This window comes from Lissotriton vulgaris, chromosome 3_2 (genome assembly GCF_964263255.1).
Source record: "Lissotriton vulgaris chromosome 3_2, aLisVul1.2, whole genome shotgun sequence".
Lineage (NCBI taxonomy): Eukaryota > Metazoa > Chordata > Amphibia > Caudata > Salamandridae > Lissotriton > Lissotriton vulgaris.
Window position 1 is genome coordinate 67,129,510 of NC_141690.1, and position 23,150 is coordinate 67,152,659.

General features: G+C 46.5%; 1 protein-coding gene across 1 annotated transcript in view; it reads left to right on the forward strand.

The window, feature by feature from the left end:
- Nucleotides 1-23,150, forward strand: part of ANAPC4 (anaphase promoting complex subunit 4) — a 410,841-nt gene that overhangs the window by 305,301 nt on the left and 82,390 nt on the right. Inside the window, exon 25 of the mRNA XM_086964012.1 lies at nucleotides 3,823-3,897. Within this exon, the coding sequence (XP_086820138.1) occupies nucleotides 3,823-3,897 (75 nt within the window). The remainder of the gene's footprint in view (nucleotides 1-3,822; nucleotides 3,898-23,150) is intronic.

Genomic DNA, 23,150 nt, shown 5'->3' on the forward strand with positions numbered 1-23,150 from the left:
TGCTCTATTGAGGGCTTTTATGCCTTACTTTTTTGGGAGCTTTTATTAAACGCAAAAAATCTTGGATTAAATATTCCTTATAACTTAAGTCTAGAAAAAAATATTATACCTATTAATATTTAAGACCTTCACAGTTCTATATGTAGTGTGTACAAACTTAGCGTAATAGTACTCTTTCAAATCAGGAAGAACAAGTCCCCCTGCTGATGCTGGTCTAAAAAGCGTATCCATTGAAAGCCTAGGCGCTTTATTTGCCCATATGAATGTAGAAATAAGACCTTGAACTTCCTTAAAAAACTTCATTTGAACTGCAATGGGAATGGCTAGAAAGAGAAAATTACATAGAGGTAGTATCATTCGAATTATGGCTACTCGACTCCAGAAATCTTGAAACAAAAGTCAAGTTCATAAATGTGCAATATCTAAAGCAGTGGTTCCCAAACTTTTCACTCCTGAGGACTCCCATTGAGTCACTACTGGAATCCGGGGACCCCCAAGCAATTTGTATGATTTAAACCTCAAACATTAATAACTGTAATTCGAAGGAGAAAAAACACACATGTGCACATCAAACAAAGACTAGACTTGAATTACTAAAGATTTTACTATTTTTATATTAAAATGTTTGGCAAAAATGGAAAAATCCTAATGGGAAGGGGTGCTGTATCTCCAACTAACTTTTCATTGTTTGGTCTCTGCTAAGGCTGGGCGGGAAACCTAAAGCTACTCTGGCAAATGTTGTCAGACTAGTGCACACCAAGTGCAGCGAGTGAGCCTGGCCACTAAAAAGGGGTCTTTGGGGAGCTCTCTTCCAAGAAAATTTGGGGGAAAATGGTGCATTTTATAACACATTTGTCATTATATATTAAATTGTATTAGCTTTTAAAGCATAGTAAACAATGGCGTTACTATGCACCAGGATACAACCATCTTTTGTCAATCTTCAATGATTGACAATCTTCAATGATTTCCTTACTACTACCCTCCAAAAGGGCCTCTCATCTCTCCATAGCCCCACTGTCACATGTATTTCATTTGTTTTATAGCACCTCTCGTACCACTGTAGGGTGTCAGAGCAGTTTACATCACACACATAGAGATACAATGAATCATAATCATATGTGTGTAAATCAGTGAATAGAAAATGTTACATAAGGCAAAGGGGACTACAAGTTGTAGGATCCACATTTCATCCTTACTGGTTGGCATTTTTTAAGACGGCTTGGTCTGGAGAAGCACACACTCCGGATTCAGAAAATGACACAGGGGTTAGTATTGACTTTAATGATAAGGATTTATTGCTACCCAAACAAACCTTTTTAGCAGCATGGGGATAATAAAGACTGGTAAAAAGCATAACTTACTAACTTGTACCATGCAGTTTACTTGCAGCTCTTTGATGGCAGTTCGTAGCTCACTGTGCTAGACTACGATTGGAACTTGTGAACTGCCCAATAACAAAAGAATCTCTGTGGCAAAAGCAGGAACCTACTGAGGTATGCACAAAACAAAATACTGTTTTTACAACAATGTGTGGTAGACATTCTTTACAGCAGGCATATTAACCACCAGCGCTTCCTAAGATGAGTCAAAGCTGCCACTGGACAAAACCTCCATCTCTCTATAGCAGGTATATTAATCACTGGAGTAATCTTGACACTTTTATTTCTGCCCAAAAACTGCTGATTATACCAGCAACTTTGCAGTGCTTTTAAAACTGCTGCCTGTGGACCCCCTAGGAGTGTGTCACCCGACTCCTGGGGGTCTGTGGAACCCAGTTTGGGAACCACTGGTCTAAAGAATAAAAACACTAGAAATAAGAGGGCCTTAGAAATAGCACGCTGGGGGAAATGCAAGATTATTACTACACCTAAGTTTATGCCCCTTATTCTGCTTATCTGCAGAAAGTGTACGAGGAGAGTGAATTTACAGGTAGATTCCTAGCCTGGCAAATTAAGGATAAACAAGCTCAGAATAGGGTTCATGCATTGAATAACAAGCTGACTAAGAGCCGTATCACAGATAAAAGTATGATACAGAGCAAATTTATCAGGCATTATGAATCCATTTACTCCAAAAGACAATAGGTTGATAGCAAGAAGTTAGATCTTTTTTTTTAATGGACTACAAATTCCAGAATTCACTTCAGATCAACGTATGAAATTAATGGTTGATGCTTCAGCACAAAAAATGGAAGGAGTTGTTGAATCAATGGCCAATGGTAAAGCCTGCGGGGAAGATGGTATCCCGATTGAATTTAAAAATAAATTTAGAGCAAGTCTGAACAGCAAACTCATAATTTTGGCTAATCATATTCTGCACGGCGGGGAAATACCCTCTTCCTTTTGCACCGCAGTGGTCGCTAGCTTTTTAAAAAACGAAAAAGATGAAGAAGATGTAAACTCATTTAGGCCAATCAGTTTGCTGAATTCAGATTATAAGATCATAGCAAAATTGAGATACAATAGAAAAAGCAACTCTATAGGGTCAATATTTCAGAAAGATCAGTGTGGCTTTGTCGCAGGCTGTCCACTCTGTTTTAACACCACTTTTTTAATTGAAGCTTTGGACTATTTTATACAAAATAAAATTCCAACCCAGATCATGCTTTTAGATGCTGAAAAGGCTTTAGGCTTGGTATGTTGGGAAAGCCTCTTTTATTCACTAGCAAAGTTTGGTTTCCACCCTGAGTTGGTAACAGTTATTTCAAAATGTTATGAGGGGACAACAGCCCAAATAATAATGAATGGTAAGAAGGTGGGGACCTGCAGAGTAGTGGGGGGGACCAGACAAAGATGCCCCCTTTCTCCTCTGCTTTTCGCCTGCTTTATAGAACCTCTAGCTATAGCCATTCGTACTGTATGTAATACAACATCTCCAATGCCAGAAATGACTAATATTAAGCTATATGCTGAAGACATAGCCCTTTTTTAAAACCAGAAAGGTAAGTGCAGACACAAATTTCTAATTTATTTAAGGAATTTCAATCTGTTGGCGGTTATAAAATAAATACAGCTAAAACAGATTCTGCTTTGCAATTGCACACCTGAGTCGTTTTTGGTGGACTTAGTTCCTTTGATTAACATGCGACCCAAGAGGCCTATACATAGGAGAAAACATTAATTATCTTTAGGTTTTAAATTATATCCCCCTTATACATAAAATAAAGAAAAAACTGTGAAATTGGAAAGATCTCCCAGTTTCAATAATAGGTCGAGTAGCCATAATTCGAATGATAAACTTGCACTTGTACCTGTATGTGTATATTTACATATTTAGCACTGAGCACTTTGAGTTCAACATTGGCACTTTAAAAGAAGAGGTTATTATAATATGACACTTGTGAAATTGTATTTGCACACAGTATCTTGACGAACATTTTGGCCTTTTAGAGGAGGAAATTTTAGTATTCAACATGATCCAGCATTCTATATTAGTTTCGTTTTTGAAACCATATCGGAACTGATTATGGTGTTGTTTTATGATCTATATTTTTCCCTATATCGGACATTGCACATGCACTTTATAAATGGAATTGATGATGAATTAGATATTATTTGCATTAAGATTATTTTTGTGAACCTGTAAGAAACTGTAAAAATAAATAAATACTAAAAAAAGAGGCCACCAAACAGCATAAGCACGTTACAAAAACCACACATAAATGCTTATTACAGTTCGAATTGTATCTGTTATCATCCATGCTTATGATGCAATTTTTGGGAATTTGTTTTGAGTATGTTTTGTGGAATATTGCATCAGATGGGCTCGAATATCTTACATTTGGAGAGAAGAAATGACTAACATAACATTTTCCCGTAGGTCCACTACAAATGGGCTACTAGCAATTGAGTTTGGAAACGCCTTGGACAGTGCAAATGAAAGTTCCAACGAAAGGTGATTTAATATTAATGTATTCTTTTATTTTCGTGTTTTATGTAGTTCCAAATGTTTTGTCTTGCAGTTCTTTTACAGATGTTTGTCATGAATGTCTGTATACAATCATGTATAAAGTTAGAGGTCCTTTGGCCAGTACAGTGTTTCTTATAATTTACACTCATCATTCATTTTGCTGTTTCCGAATTGATGCGCACATCGTTTAAAAAAACAAAAGCAATTGGAAATACTTTCAAATTATTTTTTTACTTTTACGTTGAATTGGCGAGGTAGAGGGAGTGAACAACATAGCAGAATGAGAAACGTAATAGTAATAATGTCACCATTTTGTGTTATGATCCATGTCCTCATCCACACATAGGAGCATATTTAAGAGCCCCTTGCACCGCCAGAACATAATTTTTTATGACACTCTGGTGGCGCAAGCTACAAAATTATATTTGAGATTACACAAAGCCACTTTACCTGGCTTTGATTTTCCTCATAGATATGGAGTAAGACAAGGCAGTGCAAATCGCAGTGTTCCGTTACTCTGCCCTAGGGAGACCTTCCATGTGCATTGGATTGGGTGTTCCCACACAACAGCCATGGATTTTTACGCTTCCCCAGATTTACAAAACCATGTAAACCTGGGTATGTGCCAAAACCTTATGCCTCCCCAGGGGAGGAGCAACGAAGAGAAATTACTTTATTTCACCTCGTTATTTACTCTTTCCATGTTTTCTGCATTGTGCAGCACACGTGGAAAGAGGAAAAAGCCTCCCAGGATTTTTTTGTGCAGGAGGGTGCCCCTTCCTGTGCAATACAATCCTGCAGACAACAGAGGCACCCTTGAACCATGGTGCAAGGGTGCCTGCGTTAGCACTGGACTGCCGAAACGGCACCAGCGCAGGAGGAAAGGACAGGAATGATTATATAGATACTGTGCATTCTTGCCCTTGCACTTTTATGTAGTGCAGTGCAATTAGGTGACTTGCTGCACTGCCCTACTCCAAATCCCAATAAATGAGTCGAATATTGTTTTTTTTATGTCATTTTCTTGCCCTAAGATCATCCATGTGACCCAATTCTAATATGCTGATTTGGATTTCAGTTCACTTTCACCAAAATGCAGTTTTCTTTAAAATCAGATATTGAGCCCTCCTTTTGTAACCTTAGGATCTTAATTCACTAATATGAATTACGCAGCATAATCTTTGTAAAAGATGAAAGGGAGAAGTCTAGAATAGGCAGCACTGAATCCAGAACCATCATACTTGCAATTTTGGTTCCACAGATGTTGACAAAGATGCATTCACCTGTCCTTTTCATTGTCCAGTGGAGTGCTTGGGTGTCCCTCTATGAGATGGAAAACCTTTTCAGTGACTGGTAGCTTCTGAGGTACACACGCTGGCTTTGGGGGCAAGTAGCGGAAACTACCAAATCAGTTTACAAACTCTCACTAACTAAGAGTCCAATGGGACTCTGAGTACCGTTATCCTTTCCTGCAAGCCATTACTCAAACTTATTTGTACAAAGGAGGCCATGTACTTTAGAAATAGTCTCCTTAGAATAACATTGGCCACAGGGCTCAATATTAAACTGTTTTTGAGGGCCTAGCAAGATGGTGCTTTGATAACATTTAAGGTTCTTTCCATTTTGGTATTGGTTCTGTTCCCCAGAAGGTGTTAGACACTGGTAGTTTTATTTGCGCATCTATCTTTAAGTGTACTCTAATTTAATTACTTGTAATAGACGTTTTCTTCATAAAGATAAAACCTGACTAGACAGTTCGTTTACCAGCTGTTATCTAGAGTGTTAGAGATTCCGGAGTTTCTTAACCCAAAACAACTTCTTAAAATAAGCCTTGAATGCTCAGCCCTGAGAGAATCAAGTGCTAAAATTTAGTTTGAGAGCAGCAGTAGTAAAAAACAGTAATCCTACTAATTGGTAATGTCTACTGCTCTGTGTAGCAACTCAAGATAAGTCCTCAAATTGGTGTCAGCTGTTGAATCGATAGGCTAGTATGACGGATTGATACCAGTCATAATTCAAGGATTTTATAAATAAAACATCTTTTATAAGGTCTGGAGAGAATGTAGCTGCAGGCCATGAAGGTAGCTGAAATGAAGCTGCTTAACAAAGGCATGAGGTTACAGCTCAAATACACTATCCAAGGGCAGCTCTTTGCCTCAAGCATGATTTCCTAGACAAGTGACCACTGAAGACTCAGGGCTGTTTCCAGTTAGTATTAGTAACTGTGCCTGGTTAAAGGGATAGTAGTTACCCCCCCCCCCCCACACACACCCCCACATCCTCCCTCTCACCCTTCCATCCCCAAGTGCAAGGTGTCCTAGGACAGTGTCCCCTGATTCTTTACCCTCTTCTTTTGTTTTATAATCCTTCTACCCTAGCATTCAATCCACTTCAGATGCTTTAACTCTGAAGATTAAACTAATCTTCCTTCAATCAAAGGCCAATGATGATGAGAAATGTAGGCAGTTTTAGTAAGGCAAAATTAGGCTATCTCATAGTGAGAAGGGGAGTGAAAAGGAGACTGGGAGAATTGGTAAAAAGAAGGTGCATGGTTGAATGGTGCTGAGAGCTACAAAAAGGGAGGTTAGAGCTAAAGTAGGAGAGGGTAGCTAGTGTCCTTAAAATTAATACATTGGTTAGCAGGCTGTTTAGCCACTGCCTGGTCTATAGCATATAACATGAAAGTTATTGAGCCCCTTCCTGGATTCTTAACTCCAAATGAGGTTGTCGGTGCAGATGTTTTGGTATGTCTCAAAAACGTTACATTGGCATGAGCATCTGAGAACGTGGGCCATAATAAGCAAGAGACAGTTATGCAAAGTCACCTTCCCATAATTAGGTACGAAACATTTTTAGACGTCAGTGATACAGAGAGATTGCAGCATAGCAGTATGCCAGATCTTGGTATACTGCGATTTGGACTGCCTCCTGGCAAGTAAAGAAAAAATATCAAGTATAATGGCAAGAAAGAAGAAGTTTGTTTTGAGACCCTGCTGCAGGCAGCAGAACGCAACTGGAATCCCTAGGTGACATTATTGAAGTCCAAGGAACTTGAATTATTTAACCATAATGTGTCTGCCTAAACAACTCGGGGAGGAGAGTTTACCAGTCCTCAAGCAATATATTGCTAACTTGACCACAAGGAGCGGGTAATAGCTGTTGACTTGTGGATTGAGAAACGTTTTGGGCAGAAGGGGCAGATGTCTCGTAGCTCCAAGGGAAGCAAAAGTTGCAAGATGCCTAGCCAAAAGCCTGGGAGCACTAGCAATAGCAATTTCCAGAGCCTCCAGGTGGACCAGAAGCCCAAGGACAAAATGTCCCACTGACAGGGCCAGAAAGGGAATGGAAGTGAAACTTATTTCTCCAATCCTACATTCTGTGGTGCCTAAGGTGTGACAAGGAATGTCACTGTAAGATGAAATGTACAGTGAAGCACCTGGTGAGTGCCATCCTCATTGTTGCCACCACAGAAAGTACTAAAGTAGATCAAATAGAATTACCTGTGGTTGCCATGGATGTTTGGGAAGCATCCCTGTTTCTTTTGTTCTATCCAAATGGCTCATGTTAAAAGTAAAACGTAACAGACTGAGTCCTATAGAACTGTGGTAGAAAGAGAGAGTGCATGTAGATCCCACAAAACTGTTCTTTCTAAAGAAATCTTTTGTGGAACTGACTTCAACTAACCCATTACCCAGGTGTAGATGGCGATGAAGGGAGAAATCCGTGGTTAACGTTAGGTCATAAAGTGCTTTTGAGGCAGTAACGTCATTAGACCCAAATTGTTGACAGCTTACTCATCAGAGCTCATGCTACCTGACAACCTCCCATCCCTGAAGTGGTAAATCCTGAAGAGGCTAAACTCCGAAGGACAACACTAGAGGTCTGACCCAGCCAGACTTCGAGCCAGCACAGGATCAAGGTCCAACACCACCTCAAGGAAAAAATTATGCTGAGCACCGAGGGGGAACTCATCCATGCATGGCAGTGTAGCACAATGCTGGTGCCTTCCCCTGGCAGTCTGTAGAATCTAGGCAAGCATGAATAACGTACTTGGCCGTGTCCAGTCCATAATGACCCAGCTACCCTCCCCCAGGCAGTCCGCAGTATCTAGGCATGCATGAGCACTTCCCTTCAACGAGGCCATTGATGCTTGGATGGGCACTAGGTCAAAGCACTTCTCTGGCACGCCAGTGAATAGGCAGGTGGCCAGGCATCACCTGTCACCTGATGGTGGCCAGGTATCACTTGTCACCTGATGAGGAGCACATGTTGAATTCTGTTTCACTTTTAGAGCTACAGGAATCATTGGCTGATTAGGGCCTTCTAGAGGAGCAATTTAAGTGTGCCCAGACCAGGTGCCCTAATTTAATGGTTGTAAGGAAACAAGCTCAGGGTTACTGGTACAGTGGTCTCCAAATAGGGATTCCTGTACAGTTAGCCCACAGACCCGGAGCCAATGGTTAACAAGAAGCCATTGGTCTCCAAGTGCACAGGACTTCTCAGATGCAATTTGCCCAAGAAGTACCCTTACAATGTGAGGCTTACCCTTCTTTTCTCATGGCCCTGTACTGGATAAGAATTTGAGAGATTCTGAAAGACTTACTGAATTTTACCACCACTGGTTCCTTTGAGAAATTAGGGACCTACATTCTTGTTTGCCTGACACATGCTACAACCTCTAGTATCAAGAATATATTTATGGTGTTGGTTCATGCCCTCAGGTAACGTCAGGCTGTGCCCCTTAGGAGAACTGGACCTGAGGCTGTGCCCCTAAAAGATATGTGGTAGGCAGCATCTAACTTGGTATGTTTAGCACGGTCAGGTTCCCCACGATTGTTTCTAACAGACGGATTAACTGCCTTCCCCCTCCCCCCGAGGAAAAGAAAGATTCTCCTACCATGCCTTCCGTTTGCCTATAAGGCGGTGCCACCAAATGGAGTAGGATTTAGGTCCTTTGAGTGGCTGCTCTGGGAACCCTGACTGCGCTGGACTGCTCTGGTCCAGACTCCGCCCACCCTTGCTCCATGGCCTTTGCTGCCATCTGATCCTCCAGTGCTGCTGACGCTGCTTGACGATGCAGTCATTATTTCCAACTCCGAGATGGTGCCATATAAAGGCTGTCTGATGTTGAGACTGGGGCGACCTGGGCAACCTTTCTGCCCTGATACGGCTGAATTTAATTAGGAGCGAAATCCAGGGTCTTTGACTCTGCCAACATTATTGCCTAAGGTTTCCCTGAAGGGAACTGGTATGAGGAATTGGGTGATGCCAATGGGCTAGACATCTCTCCTGACTCTGGGTTAGTCACACCGTCTGGTCTAGCCACTGAAGAGAGCGCATCTTTTGCAATGTTGATCAGAGGGGAAGCTGACACCTTTAACCTCCAGCTACCAGTGGAGAAAGTGAAAACGAATTCATTGACAGAGGTCCTCCAACTGGGACAGACAAGCTCCAAACCCATGCTTCAGTTTAATGAGTCCTTTACGGACGTCCTCCTGGGGGCCTGGTCCAAGCCCTGTTTAGGGGGCCCAGTAAACAACCATTGTCCGGCTCCAGGGGACCCCACGTTTTTGACCCTGCATCCCACTCCAGAGAGCTTGCTGTTGCAAGCCTCCTCAGCAGTCAGTTCGAGGGTTTTCCCTACTGCCCCTCTGGACAGAGAGTCAAAGGCTAGATCTGTTCAGAATAAAAATCTTCCTCTCCACCAACTTCGTGCTGTCGGTTAATACCACTTGTCTTCTGGGCTGCTATTCACACATGCTTTGGAATTTGATGGCGCAAATGCACCCTATGGTCCCTGACGAAGCCTGATCGGCTCTTACCGAGGCCATTGCCAATGACCGGGACACAGCATAATTCACAATACGGTGTGAATTGGACAGCATTGACTCCATTGGTAGGGAAATGGGTGCTACTGTGGGTCTCAGAAGCCGTGCTTATCTACAATATACAGGCTTTTCGGGAGTTGTCCAATCAAGCCTTCTGGACATGCCGTTCGATGACTCGAGCCTGTTTGGCAACATGGCGGACGCAGTGCTTGAGCACGTTAAGGATATGGCTCACTCTTTTTAGGGTTGGCCGGTGCACCACACCAGCAGCATTCCTCCTTTCATCCCTCTTGTTGCTATGGTTGGGCATTTGTAGCCTCGCCAGTACCACCCATATCCCTAAGACCAGCATGGGCCCCAGATTGTTTATTGCCGAGGTAGAGGCATCAACAGGCCATGTGGACAGCAAGGGTTCTGTTCTGTCCATTCATACCCCTCCCACTATCACCCCAGCAAAATCTGTTTAGTGCACCCTCCTTGGTGAATTATCATGCTTTAGTCAGTGGGATACAGCACTTTATTCCTGCATGGCAAACGGTCATCTCGGACATGTGGGTGTTACAGATTGTACAGTGGAGTTGCACACTTCCATTTCTTGAGGCACCACCACCAATGCCCTTGTCTGTACAATGATTGTCGGATGATCATCTATCCTTGTTGAATTGGAAGTGCAGGCTCTTTTGGCCAAAGGTGTTTTTTTCTGGTGCCAAGAAATGATGGATCCATTCTATTCTGGATCTTTGCCCTCTCAGTGCCTTTCTAAAAAAAGGGTAGGGTCAAGATGCTCACCTCTGCCCAGCTCATATCTCTTTGTACCCTAGAGACAGGATGGTAGTGTTGGATGTGCAGGACACTTATTTTCATATTTCTGTCTTGCAGGCCTACAGCCCTGCAGTTCACAGTTGTCTCTGAGCAATTTCAGTTTGCTGTGCTCCCTTTTGGCCTCACTGGGATCCTCACTTCTTCTTCTCAAAAGTAAAGGCAGCAGTTGCTGCTCACCTTTGGAGGTTTGGATCCCAGACTTCCCCTGCTTCGATGATTTGCAGTTGAAAGCTAGTTTGCTCCAGGTATTCATCACCCATCACTACACCGATCCTTCCTCATTATTTGGGGTTCACTATCACATGCCGAAGTCACACCTGACTCCTACCCAAACTCGCCCTTTTATCAGGGCTTTTCTGGACAAGGTACAGTTTCGCATTTACCGTCCGGCGCGGAAAGTCCAGGACATTTGGGCCATGAATCCAGTGTTTCAACATTAGGCCTGCATTTCGGGGAGCGTGACTTTGAGGCTACTGGGTCTGATGGCCTCTTGCATCATGGTGGTGAAGCATACCAGATGGCATAATATAAGGGTTCTTCAGTGGGATCCGGTGTCTCTTTTAGCACAACATCAGGGAAATCTCCCTGACCGGGTCCCGATTTCAGAAGATATTGCAAGAGATTCGTAGCAGTGACTATTAAAGTGAAATCTGGTCAGCGGTAGACCACTCTCCCTTCTCCTTCTCGAGTTCACAGTGGTAACATGCAAATCACTTCTGGGGTGGGTGGCAATCTGGGATCGGTGGAAGTTAGAGGACTCTGTTCTCCAGTGAAAAACTGCTTCCACATCAACAAAGGTCAAAGTGCGGCGCTGATCTTGCTTGATCTCAGCACCGCCTTTGATACGGTGTCCCATGAGATTCTACACCGGAGGCTTGAGGAAGCAGGGATCGAGGGCTCAGCATTAGACTGGCTTTGCTCATTCCTGACAAATAGATCTTTTCGAGTGTCAGTACCCCCTTACTCCTCTCAGACTCACGCTATTGATCAGGGAGTGCCTCAGGGCTCGGCACTGAGCCCACTGCTCTTTAATTTATACGTCCAGACTCTAGCTGCGGTCGCCAAGCTATGGGACCTTACGATAGTCTCTTACGCTGACGACACGCAGCTAGTAGTCACCTTGGCGGAAGGTTCTTCCCCCTTCGGCCTCCAGATTCAAAAGCGGCATGACAGCAGTGGCCGATTGGATGGCAGCCAATCGTCTACAGTTAAATGCCGGAAAAACTGAGGTTCTGTTGGTGGGTAAGAACGTCAACCTATGGACTGAGCAGTGGTGGCCATCAGCCCTAGGAGCAATTCCATCCCCAAAAAATGTAGTTAAAAAGCTTGGGGTCATGATGGATTCTTCTCTTTCTTTTCAGGCTCACACTAAACAGTTAGCCGCCACGTGCTTTGGCACTCTGTGTGGTCTGAGACCCATTTTAAAATACTTCGCTCCCTCTATTCGCCAACTCATTGTACAAGCTACTATCCTCTCACGCCTCGATTACTCAAGCTCTCTTCTCCTAGGGGCGAACAAGGCGAAAATACTGAGAATGCAGCGCATTCAAAATGCTGCTGCCAGAGCATTGGTGGGCTTGCCGCGTTTCTGCTCAGTTTCCAGTACCATCCGTAAGCTACACTGGCTTCCCATTGATAGACGCATTCTTTTTAAAACACTTTGTCTCTCTTTTAAAATCCTGAAGTGCACGAGTCCCGCCCTGTTGGGTGACTTGATCTCCTTCTATGTTCCTCCCCGCCCCTTCAGTTCGGCAGAGTCTCATTTGGCGGTGGTGCCTAGAATTAGACTCTCCAGGACAGGCGGCCGTGCTTTCCGGTACCTCGCCCCCAAACTATGGAATTCCCTTCACATGCATATCCCCGCCATTGACTCTCTGCCATCTTTCAGGAAGGCTATTAAAACCATCCTGTTTCCACCACCTAAGGCTATTTCCTTGCTGTCTCTCTTGTTAGGCCGGTCCACATAGTTGTTGTGTTCTCCTGTGGTCAGCGCCGGGACGCCCCTCTTCTGGGGCAGCTGCGCGCTTTACAAAAAGGATAACATAACATCAACTTGTTGGAGTTATGGACAATTTATGTGGTGTTGAAAGCCTTCCTGCCATCCATCAAAGGGAGGCTGATTCAAGTGTTCACAGACAATACCACTGCTATGTGGTACTGCAACAAGAGGGATGAGGTTGTGAAGCCTGTGCCTGGAGGCCTTGCGGCTCTGGAGATTACTGTAAAGTTAGGACATCTTCCTACTCGTCGGACACCTGGCGGGATCTCTGAATGCCAGGGCAGACTAACTCAGCCATCGACACCTTGCGGATCACGTATCACCTGCGCTTCCAGAGGTAGTTCAATGCCTCTTCCAACCTTTTTCACTGTACCTCGGTGGAACACACAGATGCAGTTTGCCCCCTCCCTGAGCAAGCAATGTCATTGAAAAGATGGAGGCACAAATCAGAAGATCTCATGAAGGCCTGCGAACTATTAGGTCTGCTGGCAATAAATGGTCGAAAGCCATCTGACATTCCACCTGCCTGGTAAAGGGTCTGGGGTAATGCAGTTTCAATCATAAATTACACCCTCGTTGCAGGGCCCCTTTATAACCAGGTTTGCGACTATAGTATAGGCCATTGTGTGAAGAGGCACCACAATCTTCAGGTCATCATGATGAATGCATCCTTGTGCAAACTTGAGGCCTTTCGAATGTTGTTGGGAGAAGCATACTAAGAAAATATGCAAAGACTGAAGTGGACTTCCAGCTCCATCAACTCAATAACAGAGGGTGCAGTTTCTAGTTTACAGATCTTCGTTCAAATAGATCCCAATCCAATAGCGACATGGTAAACTCTCGCCAATAATATGAGAAAAAACCATAGTGAGAATAGACACAAAAAAGGATCTCAACTTGACCATTGAAACCGTCAATTACGCCCGCCCACATTCGGAACATAGAAAAGGAAACCGGCAAACTTTTCCGGCAAGCACATCAACATCCAGGAGATCTGGATCTACTACAACAACTTCGCAATGAGAGACGGCGGCTAAAAAAGAGATCTGGATGTATAAAAAAAAAAAAAAAAAAAAAAAAAAAAAAAAAAAGTATAAACAATCCAAACCAAAAACTCTGACTCCAGTTACTACAAGCCTCGAAGACACACAACTGGAAAAGATTCTGGCAGATAATTAATAGGAATGTGAAAGGTCCAGCGGCTGCAAATATTAGGGAGATGGAATGGGTACATTATTTAAAGTCACACTTCAAGAGCGATTTGACACTTACAACTAGCCACTACTGTCCTAATAAAACCGCAGTGGCACAGCGGATAATCCCAGCGACCAAGGTAGAGAAGGTCATCAAAAAGTCCCAGGCAGACTGCACCCCTGGCCCAAATGGGTTTACGAGAGGCATTATTTAAACACCTCTCCCTACAAAGTGCGGGCTTTCTAGCGCCAATGTTTAACTTCATTCTGGAAAACAAAGTTTGTCCTGACAGCTGGAGGGGCTCAATACTCCCCCTCCCCCCCCCCACCCCCCCCCCACCCCACCCCCCCAGAAACTATAGATTAATAGCACTGATGGATGTTGAGTTCAAATATTTCTCAATATTGTTATTGCATGATTTGGAGTCCTGGTCTCATGACAAAAGAAGACTCCCCTTATATCAAACTGGCTTTTTAAGGGGCCAAGGCGCTTTCACCAATCTTATGACCCTATACCTAATTAGGAATAGAGTAAAAAGCAACTGGGGCACCTCTTTATATGTGCTTTGTTGACTTTAAATCTGCTTTTGATGGTGTCCCTTTTTGACAAACTATGGGGCAAACTCCAGCGAAGGGGTATCCCACCCAATATCTTAAGAGCAATTAGGCTGGTAGACTCGGATACTTAGGTCAAGGTCAAAATTGGAGATGGCTTATGCGTATCAAAAAAGGTGCAAACAATATCTGGTGTAAAACGGGGCTGTGTCCTAGCCCCCATTCTTTTTAACTTATTTTTGGCAGATCTCTCTACTGAGCTTAACTAACAGAAGGCTCATGCCATGGAGGACAGCAAATGTTGCATATCCTCTATTCCGACGACCTGTTACTGTTTAGCAACACTTGAATAGGCCTTCAAAGGCTGCTTAATTCTCTTGGCACTTACACTGAAAAGAATGGCCTGGAAATAAATCTTTCAAAAACAAGTGTGATGGTATGTAATTGTTCTTCTAAGAAAAATAAAAAATGGCTCATTAATGGAAACATAATTGATGAGGTTAAACTCTACGTATACCTAGGAGTGAAAATAGACACAAACCGCTCCTTTGGCTCCCAGGAGAAGGCGATAAGGGCAAAAGCACAGGCCATTAATTATGGCTTCTTGTCAGTAGCCAGATCCATTTGAGGCCATGATCTGGAATCCAAGTGATCAGTTATGAAAGCCCAATTGTTGCCAACCCTCGCATACAGATCGGAGATATTGCTAGGTGATGATGCTCCTCTGCTAGACAAATTGATAAAAACCTATAAACAAACCTTCAGGCTCCCTAGGTCGCCCTCTCCTGCACAGCTCCGGTTAGAATTCCTACTTACAAAACAGACATTGGCTAGCAAGGCAGCGTTCGGACAGGTTTGTCATAATCTGCGAGCAGCAGTTGAAAACACCCAGGCTAATTTAGTGTAGACCAAAATCAATTTACAATGGGGTAATGGCACTCACACAAAATATCTTGAAAATAGCTTTAGGATGCTTGAATTGGGTGACCTATGGACCTCTAATACCTCTGTGCAAACATTTAAGAAATTAGTAAATAAATCAATCAAGCAGCAAAGCTGGATGGCAGATAAGGAAAACCTGTCTAGACGTCATCATGGGTGGCTGGTGTTGAAATCATATTCCATTCCAAGAGAATCATCCCTGTTGGCAGCTCCCTTCCACCGGAATAACAAACAGTCATTTCTTGCCTTAAGATTCGGAGAAATACCCACACTAGACCTCATGCCAAAATGGAGGATGGCTGGTTTAAGTGAAGATCGGTCCTGCTGTCTATGCCACCAGGGGAATTAAACATTGCTCCACATTGTATGCATCTGTCCTGTATTGATGGTTCAAGGAAGATCTCTATTAAGACGGGAGTTCCTTGAATGGGGAATTAGGTCGTGTAGGCCTGCACTGGTTGAGTCTATGGACCCATGCAATACAATGCTGAACATTAGACTAACTCAGTTGTTGAATATTTTTCCGCCACCGGGCTCGGATGTGTTTCCTGCGCTCCGTGTTGGAACCGATTTTCCTTTGACACGCAATCCTCACTTGCTTCGACGGTATTGTTTAGAACACGTTTCCAATACTCTTCAACTCCAAAGTCTTTGATTCCAGTCGTCGACGAAGGCCTTCTGGCCTACCTAGGCTTCATCTTCCAGCTCATGGAAAGGACGCCATTTAAAAAGGGTCCTCAATGTGGGTCGAAGTTTCCCCACACCGATCTCCATGAGGTGTGCAACATTTGCCTCTCACCGGAGCACGAGGCAAGAGACTGTTCCTCTTGTGCCCTCTTTCCGCTCCAAGAAGACGATCCGGGACCGACGAGCTCGAAGGACAATGGCTCGCTCGTCCGCTTCGATCCCAGACAACATCTTCGAAGAGGGCATAGACGTCCCAGAGCAACAGCAAGAACATGGCGTCGACAGTAACTCTGAGGCCGAAGATTCAGACGTCGAGGACATCACTCCAGCACAGAGGGTCGTAAGTAAGAATGTCAACCCGACCCTTCCTCGATACCTTCTAAAAAGGCTGCGGTCACACCCTTGCGCCTGAGTGCACACCGAGACACTGCTTCCCATGCCCCGCCTTCGAGGTCGGCAAAGAAGCCTAATAAGCCTTTAGTCGACTCTGGCTCGAGTCAGCCTCCCCTAGTGCCTAGAGTCTTCCTCCACGCCAGCATCTAGGCACTCGGCGCCGAAGACTAGCGCTAGCTCCTCGGTAACAAAACCACACTCTGAACCGAGCAAGAAATTGCCACCCGACTCCCACGTTTCGGATCTGAAAAAACCCTCGGAGCCAACAATCCATCAGAGCCGAAAAAACCATTGGAACCGAAAAAAACATCAGAGCCGAAAAAGACAAATGTTCACCAGCTAAAGACACTGCCAGAGAACATGTTTCAAAGCCGAAAGATCCTCACAGCTCGGTGCCGAAAAAGCCCTTGGCACCAAAGGATCTACCTCCCACAGAGGACTTATTCCATCCAGACCCTACACAGAAAACTCTGGTTAAAGATACAAAAACTGGTCGACTAACTCTTAGTTCTCACCCAGAGGATACTCCTCAATAGTCCTAATCTATGAATAATCCCCGCCCATGTGCGGGATCCTGTAGCATATAGAATATATATATATATATATATATATATATATATATATATATATATATATATATATATATACATACATATATCCATGCAGCCTAAGATATTTCCACAATGCACGCCTTCTCTTATGGGGCCTGTCGTGATGACGGCTGTGACGACCCCTGGACCTAGACCGACATGTAGAAGGCGATCTTGGTCTGGAAGGTACCCTTGGTCTCCTAGGGGGAGACTTCGAAGGTCCAGCCGGAGTGCTTGTCTGAGGAGTAGGACCAGATGGTGAATACGTGCTGGAGTAATCTGAGTCTGGACTACTGTGGCCACCTGACAGCACCTTGCGGACGTCCAGGCGACAAACTTCGGGACCTCCCCACCGCAGGTTTGGCGGATGCTTCTGGTGAGATCTCCACAATGTGCAGTCCTGGAGATGATGACCGGTCTCCTGATGATCTGGACACGCGATCTGACTGCAGCGGGGACACCGCAATCCCTGTGACCTCTGCTCTCGACGTCGAGTGCTTCGACGTCGATGATGTCGGAGTCATCATCGGCGTTGAGTGAGGTCTCGATGGTCTTGACTTCGATTGCCTACGATGATGAGGTGACCTTCGGCATCGAATCGGAGACCTCGACGTCGAGTCGACGGCGATCTGCCATGACGTCGAGTCGACGGCGATCTTTCACGGCATTGTGACACTCCATGCCGCCGTGTCGACGTCGATCTCCTTGCCGTCGCGTGGTGAGATCTCTACGATCTGGCATTCTGACTGGAAAAAATTTGTGGAAGTCCACAAAAACAGTATAAGAAGCCTTTAGAAATCAGAAAACGTCGAATTTTCAGAAAAAAATCTCTTCAAAATCAGTTTTAGTAAAAAAACTGAACAGCTCAAGCTCCAGGATCCTCTCAGAAGGAGCCGGAAAAACTAAATGACCTAACTGCCACCTGTGGTGCATCATGGTAGCAGGGGGTCTCCTACAGGTCTTAAAGGTACAGTACCCCTACTCTAATGCCTAAAAGGCAAGGTGTCAGTTTTCTTTGTTTTCTTTATACTCTACTGCAGCCTACTGGCAAATGCCTGCAATTACAGGTTCTCTATGGAAAGAAAGCATTGTTGTAGTACAAATGTTTACTGCTCTCTTTCTTCCTTAGGGGTTGGGAGAGTATAGGTGCTACTATAAAAACCTATGTAATTTCAGCATTTTGGCTATTGTGGAAATATCTTATGCTGCATTGATATATGTTTTCACATATGCATATATAGATATATATATATGTATTTTCTATATGCTCCGGGATCCCGCACATGGGCGGGGATTATTCATAGATTGACTTTGATGAGTATACCCCTGGATGAGAACTAGGATTACAGGTAAGTAACTAATCCTTCTAAAAAACGACCATTGGACACGCCTGCACCTGCTCCTCATCCAAAGAAAAAGGACATTGCAACCTGTCCTCTAAAGGATACCTTCTCCTCCTCCTCCTTCTCCTCCACCTCATATCCCTTCACCACCTCCTCCGCTACCACATCACTCCCCTACACCTTCTCCTACTCCGTTAGCAGACGATGATAACAGGGATGACACCTCTGATGACACAAGGGGTGGTGCAGATAGGGAGCGACCACTGACCTTGCCAGGTAAGTTGCTCCCCCCCCCCCCCCCCCCCGGCTGCAGCTCTACTCCACCAGAGCCTTGCACAATCGGTCTCTGCTGCCCATTCCTGGGCGCTGTCTTTCCTCGGCCCCCCCCCCCCCCCCCGTGCTCCTGCTCACCGTTCCCGCCGCTGCTGGCCCCGCACCCTGCGCCCATTTGTTAACCCCTGCCTCCTGCCTCTCAGCTGCTCCTCCCTCATCGCTCCCCTTAAAATGGTGGCAGCTGCGCGGCCGGGGAGCGGACGCACGCAGCGGGTTCGCCTAAGGCAAGCCCGTCTGCGCCCATCCGCGCCCAGCGCCAGAACCCCTGGACCCCGCGAACGTCACGACACCAGACTCCACTACGACGCCAGCAGCCTCCACACACTCAACGCCGGCCTAAACCACACCTGCTTCCAGGACACCCCAGAACGGACCCATGGACCCTTCTTCTGCCGCACCTGCAGCTTCTACCGCGACAGAACCACCAAACCTCCAAGGACTCGACCCAACCACCTCCACTGCATACTCCTCAACACCTGTTCTGTACGCAAACACACCATCGAGCTCTGGGATCTGCTCGACACCTCTGCCCCAGACGTGGCCTTCCTGACCGAGACCTGGTGGAACGACTCCTCGGCGCCCGACATAGCCATCCCGGATGGCTACAAGATCACCCACAGGGATCGCGCCACGGAACCGGAGGAGGAATAGCCATTGTCCACAAGTCCACCCTCAAGGTCGCCACCCATGTAGATGACACCCTCAACACCGCCGAACTCCTACACTTCCAGATCCACACCGACACCAACACCACCCTCAGAGGAACACTCATCTACAGACCCCCTGCACCGCAGGCTCAGTTCAGCGACTCCATCGCTGACCTCGCCAGCAGCCACGCACTCTCCTTCACGGACTACATCCTCCTCGGGGACCTGAACTTTCACCTCGAGAACAACAACAACGCCAACTCTGCCACCCTGATCGACAACCTCGTCCTCCGACAACTCGTCACCGCACCCACCCACGACCCCCGGCCACACGCTGGACCCAGTCTCCTCCACAAGCACCCACCTCGCCTTCGACCACACCACCGAACTCCACTGGATCCATTTCACCTTCAAGAAACCAACCACGCACCACCTCACCCAAAAGCTGCCTCGCCGCTGCTGGGGCAAAGTCACCGAAGAGCAGCTGATCACCACCCTTGCCCAGAACCCACCCACCGACCCCACCACCGCATCCCGCAACCTCAGACAGTGGATCGACGACTGCGCCAACACCCTCGCCCCGCTCAAGAAACCCTCCAACAGCCACTCCAGCAAGAGAGCCACCTAGTTCACCGACTAACTCCAAACCTCCAAACGCGCATGCCGGAAACTGGAGAAAATATGGCTCCACGAACGCACACCAGACAGCCACGCAGCCCACAAGGACGCCACCCGCAGACATCACCACCTCATCAGACTAGCCAAGAGATCCTCCTTCAAAGACCGCTTGGATAACAACGCGCACGACAGCAAAGAGCTCTTCAGCATCATAAAGGAACTCTCCAAATTCAGCGCCAACGACATCCCGCCCTCACAAGAACTGTGCGACTCACTAGCCATCTTCTTCCATCGCAAGATCGCGGACATCCACGACCGCTTCAACACCACGACCGCCCGACTACGCCAGACTCCACCTCCCCTGTGAACACCACCAGCGCCATCTGCCTGACCTCCTGGTCCAACGTCAACGACGACGAGACACGCAAGGTCATGAACTCCATCCACTCAGGGTCTCCGTCAGACCCGTGTCCACACCACGTATTCAACAAAGCAGACTCAGCCATCCCACCCCTACTACGGAAGGTCATCAACATCTCCTTCGAAACAGCGACATTCCCGGAAAGCTGGAAGCACGACGAAATCAACGCCCTCCTCAAGAAGCCCAAGGCAGACCCCAAGGACCTCAAAAACTTCCGGCCCATCTCCCTGCTCCCGTTCCTGGCAAAGGTAATCAAAAAATCGTCAACAAGCAACTCACCCGCCACCTGGAAGACAACATCTTGGACCCATCCCAATCCGGATTCAGACGAAACCACAGCACCGAGACAGCCCTCATTGCCGCCACAGACTACATCAGATGCCAACTAGACAACGGCGAAGCATCAGCCCTTATCCTCCTAGACCTGTCAGCCACCTTCGACACTGTCTGCCACCGCACACTAAAGACTACCCTCCGTGAAGCCGGAATCCAAGAGAAGGCCCTCGACTGGACCACATCCTTCCTCTCCGGCAGAATCCAAAGCGTCCGGCTCCCACCCTTCCAATCTGAAGCCACCGACATCATCTGCGGCGTCCCCCAGGGCTCATCCCTCAGCCCGACACTGTTCAACATCTACGTGGCCCCCCTCGCACAAGTGGCCCGCCATCACGACCTCAACATCATCTACGCCGACGACACCCAGCTCATCCTCTCCCTCACCAAGGACCCACACACTGCCAAAACCAACCTTCACGAGGGAATGAAGGCCGTCGCCGACTGAATGAGGAGCAGCCGACTGAATGAGGAGCAGCCGTCTGAAGCTGAACTCGGACAAGACTGAGGTCCTCATCCTCGGTCCCACCCCCTCAGCATGGGACGACACCTGGTGTGGTCACAATGGGAACAACACCAACACCCACCAACCATGCACGCAACCTAGGATTCATCCTCGACTCCTCCCTCTCCAGGTCAACGCCGTCTCCTTCTCCTGCTACAACACCCTCCGCATGCTCCGCAGGATCTACAAGTGGATCCCGACCGAAACAAGAAAAACTGTGACACAGGCCCTCGTCAGCAGCAGACTGGACTACTGCAATGCACTCTACGCAGGAATCCCAGCCAAACACCTACGACGACTACAACGCATCCAAAACGCCTCCGCCCGACTGATCGTCAATGTCCCCCGCCGCAGCCATATCACCCCCTACCTGAAAGGCCTACACTGGCTCCCCGTCGACAAGCTCCTCACCCACACACACAAAACACTCCACAACGCCGGACCAGCCTACCTGAACAGCAGACTCAGCTTCTACCCCACTAGCTCCGCTCTGCCAGCCTGGCACTCACCGCTGTCCCCCGCATCCGACGAACGACCACCGGCGGCAGATCCTTCTCCTACCTCGCCGCCAAGACCTACCCACATACGACAGACCCAAGACCCGCTCGCCTTCAGAAGACTCCTCAAGACCTGGCTCTTCGAGCAGCAGCAGCACCTGCCCACCCCCCTTAACCCACTCCCCTCAGCGCCTTGAGACCCTCAGAGGCAAGTAGTGCGCTCTACATGTACTCTAATTGATTGAGCCACCAGATCCTTCGAGACCTCCTGGCTCAACTGACCATTGGGATGATTATAGCACCCCAGATGTCCCTAACGTCCCACAAGACAACATAAATCCCTCCAGGCCTTTCCCACCAGAGGACACTATGGGATTTAACCAACTAGTACATAGGGCTGCCCAAGACCATGACCTACATACTGACCCAGTAGAAGAAGACTTCCTTCTGGATACCTTTGACACTGCACAAAGGTCCACTTCAATTTTTCCCATACTTAAGTGTTATTAAGCACGCACCAGAAGTCTTTAAAGATCCAGTTAGGGCTCGAATCATCAACCCCCGAATTGAGAGAAAATATAAGACTGCCCCTTTTGATCCAGCCTACATTAAAGGGCCTGCACCATTAGACTCCCTTGTAGTCTCTAATGCATGCAAAAGAGCAAATTCACAAACATCAGGCGAGGCTCCCCACCAGATAAAGAGTCTAAGCTCCTTGACGCATCAGGTAAAAGAACAGCGTCTCAGGCAGCAAACGTTTGGCGTATTGCCAATACTCAAACATTACTGGCAAGATACGACAGAGCACATTATGATGAGTTAAATTCAATAATGCAGCACCTTCCAGATAAATACAAAAACAGGGCACATGAGCTTATACAAGAGGGTAAAAACATCACGAATACCTCTATTCGTTGTGCACTAGATGCATCAGATGTTATGTTATGTTACGTTATATGCTGTTTTATACCGCGCTTAATTACTACCGGAGTATCCTGGCGCGAATAGAACGCTGGTGAACCAGTCCTGGCTTTCCCTGTGAGATGGTCCCTACTGGGTATCTCCAAGGTGAAACCAGTCATCCCCAGCGTATGTGGGGTGCCATTGTGGAGATGAGGCAAGCTAATGCCCATAGTTGCCGAGTGTGATCACTGGTTAGAGTAGGCACCGAGGTGAGAATTATCGAGTCCGCTGACCCTGGTCCACGACCCTGCCGCGTCGGGAATTGTACCCTGGTCCCGGGCCGTCCTCTGCTCCCGGGTCTGCCGCCTCTAACCAGTGAGCCACACCAATCCACAAGATACTGCTTCAAGGACAATTAATACCAGTGTCCTGTTGCTTAGACATGCTTGGTTACGCATTTCAGGTTTCAAACCTGAAGTACAAAGTGCCATCCTCACCCAACCCTTTGATGAGCAACATTTATTTAGGCCTAATGTGGACGTATCCCTTGAAAAAATGAAAAAAGATAGCAACACAGCAAATCTATGGGAGCCTTGCAGTCGCAAGCCCCCCGACGCTCCTTTCGCCTC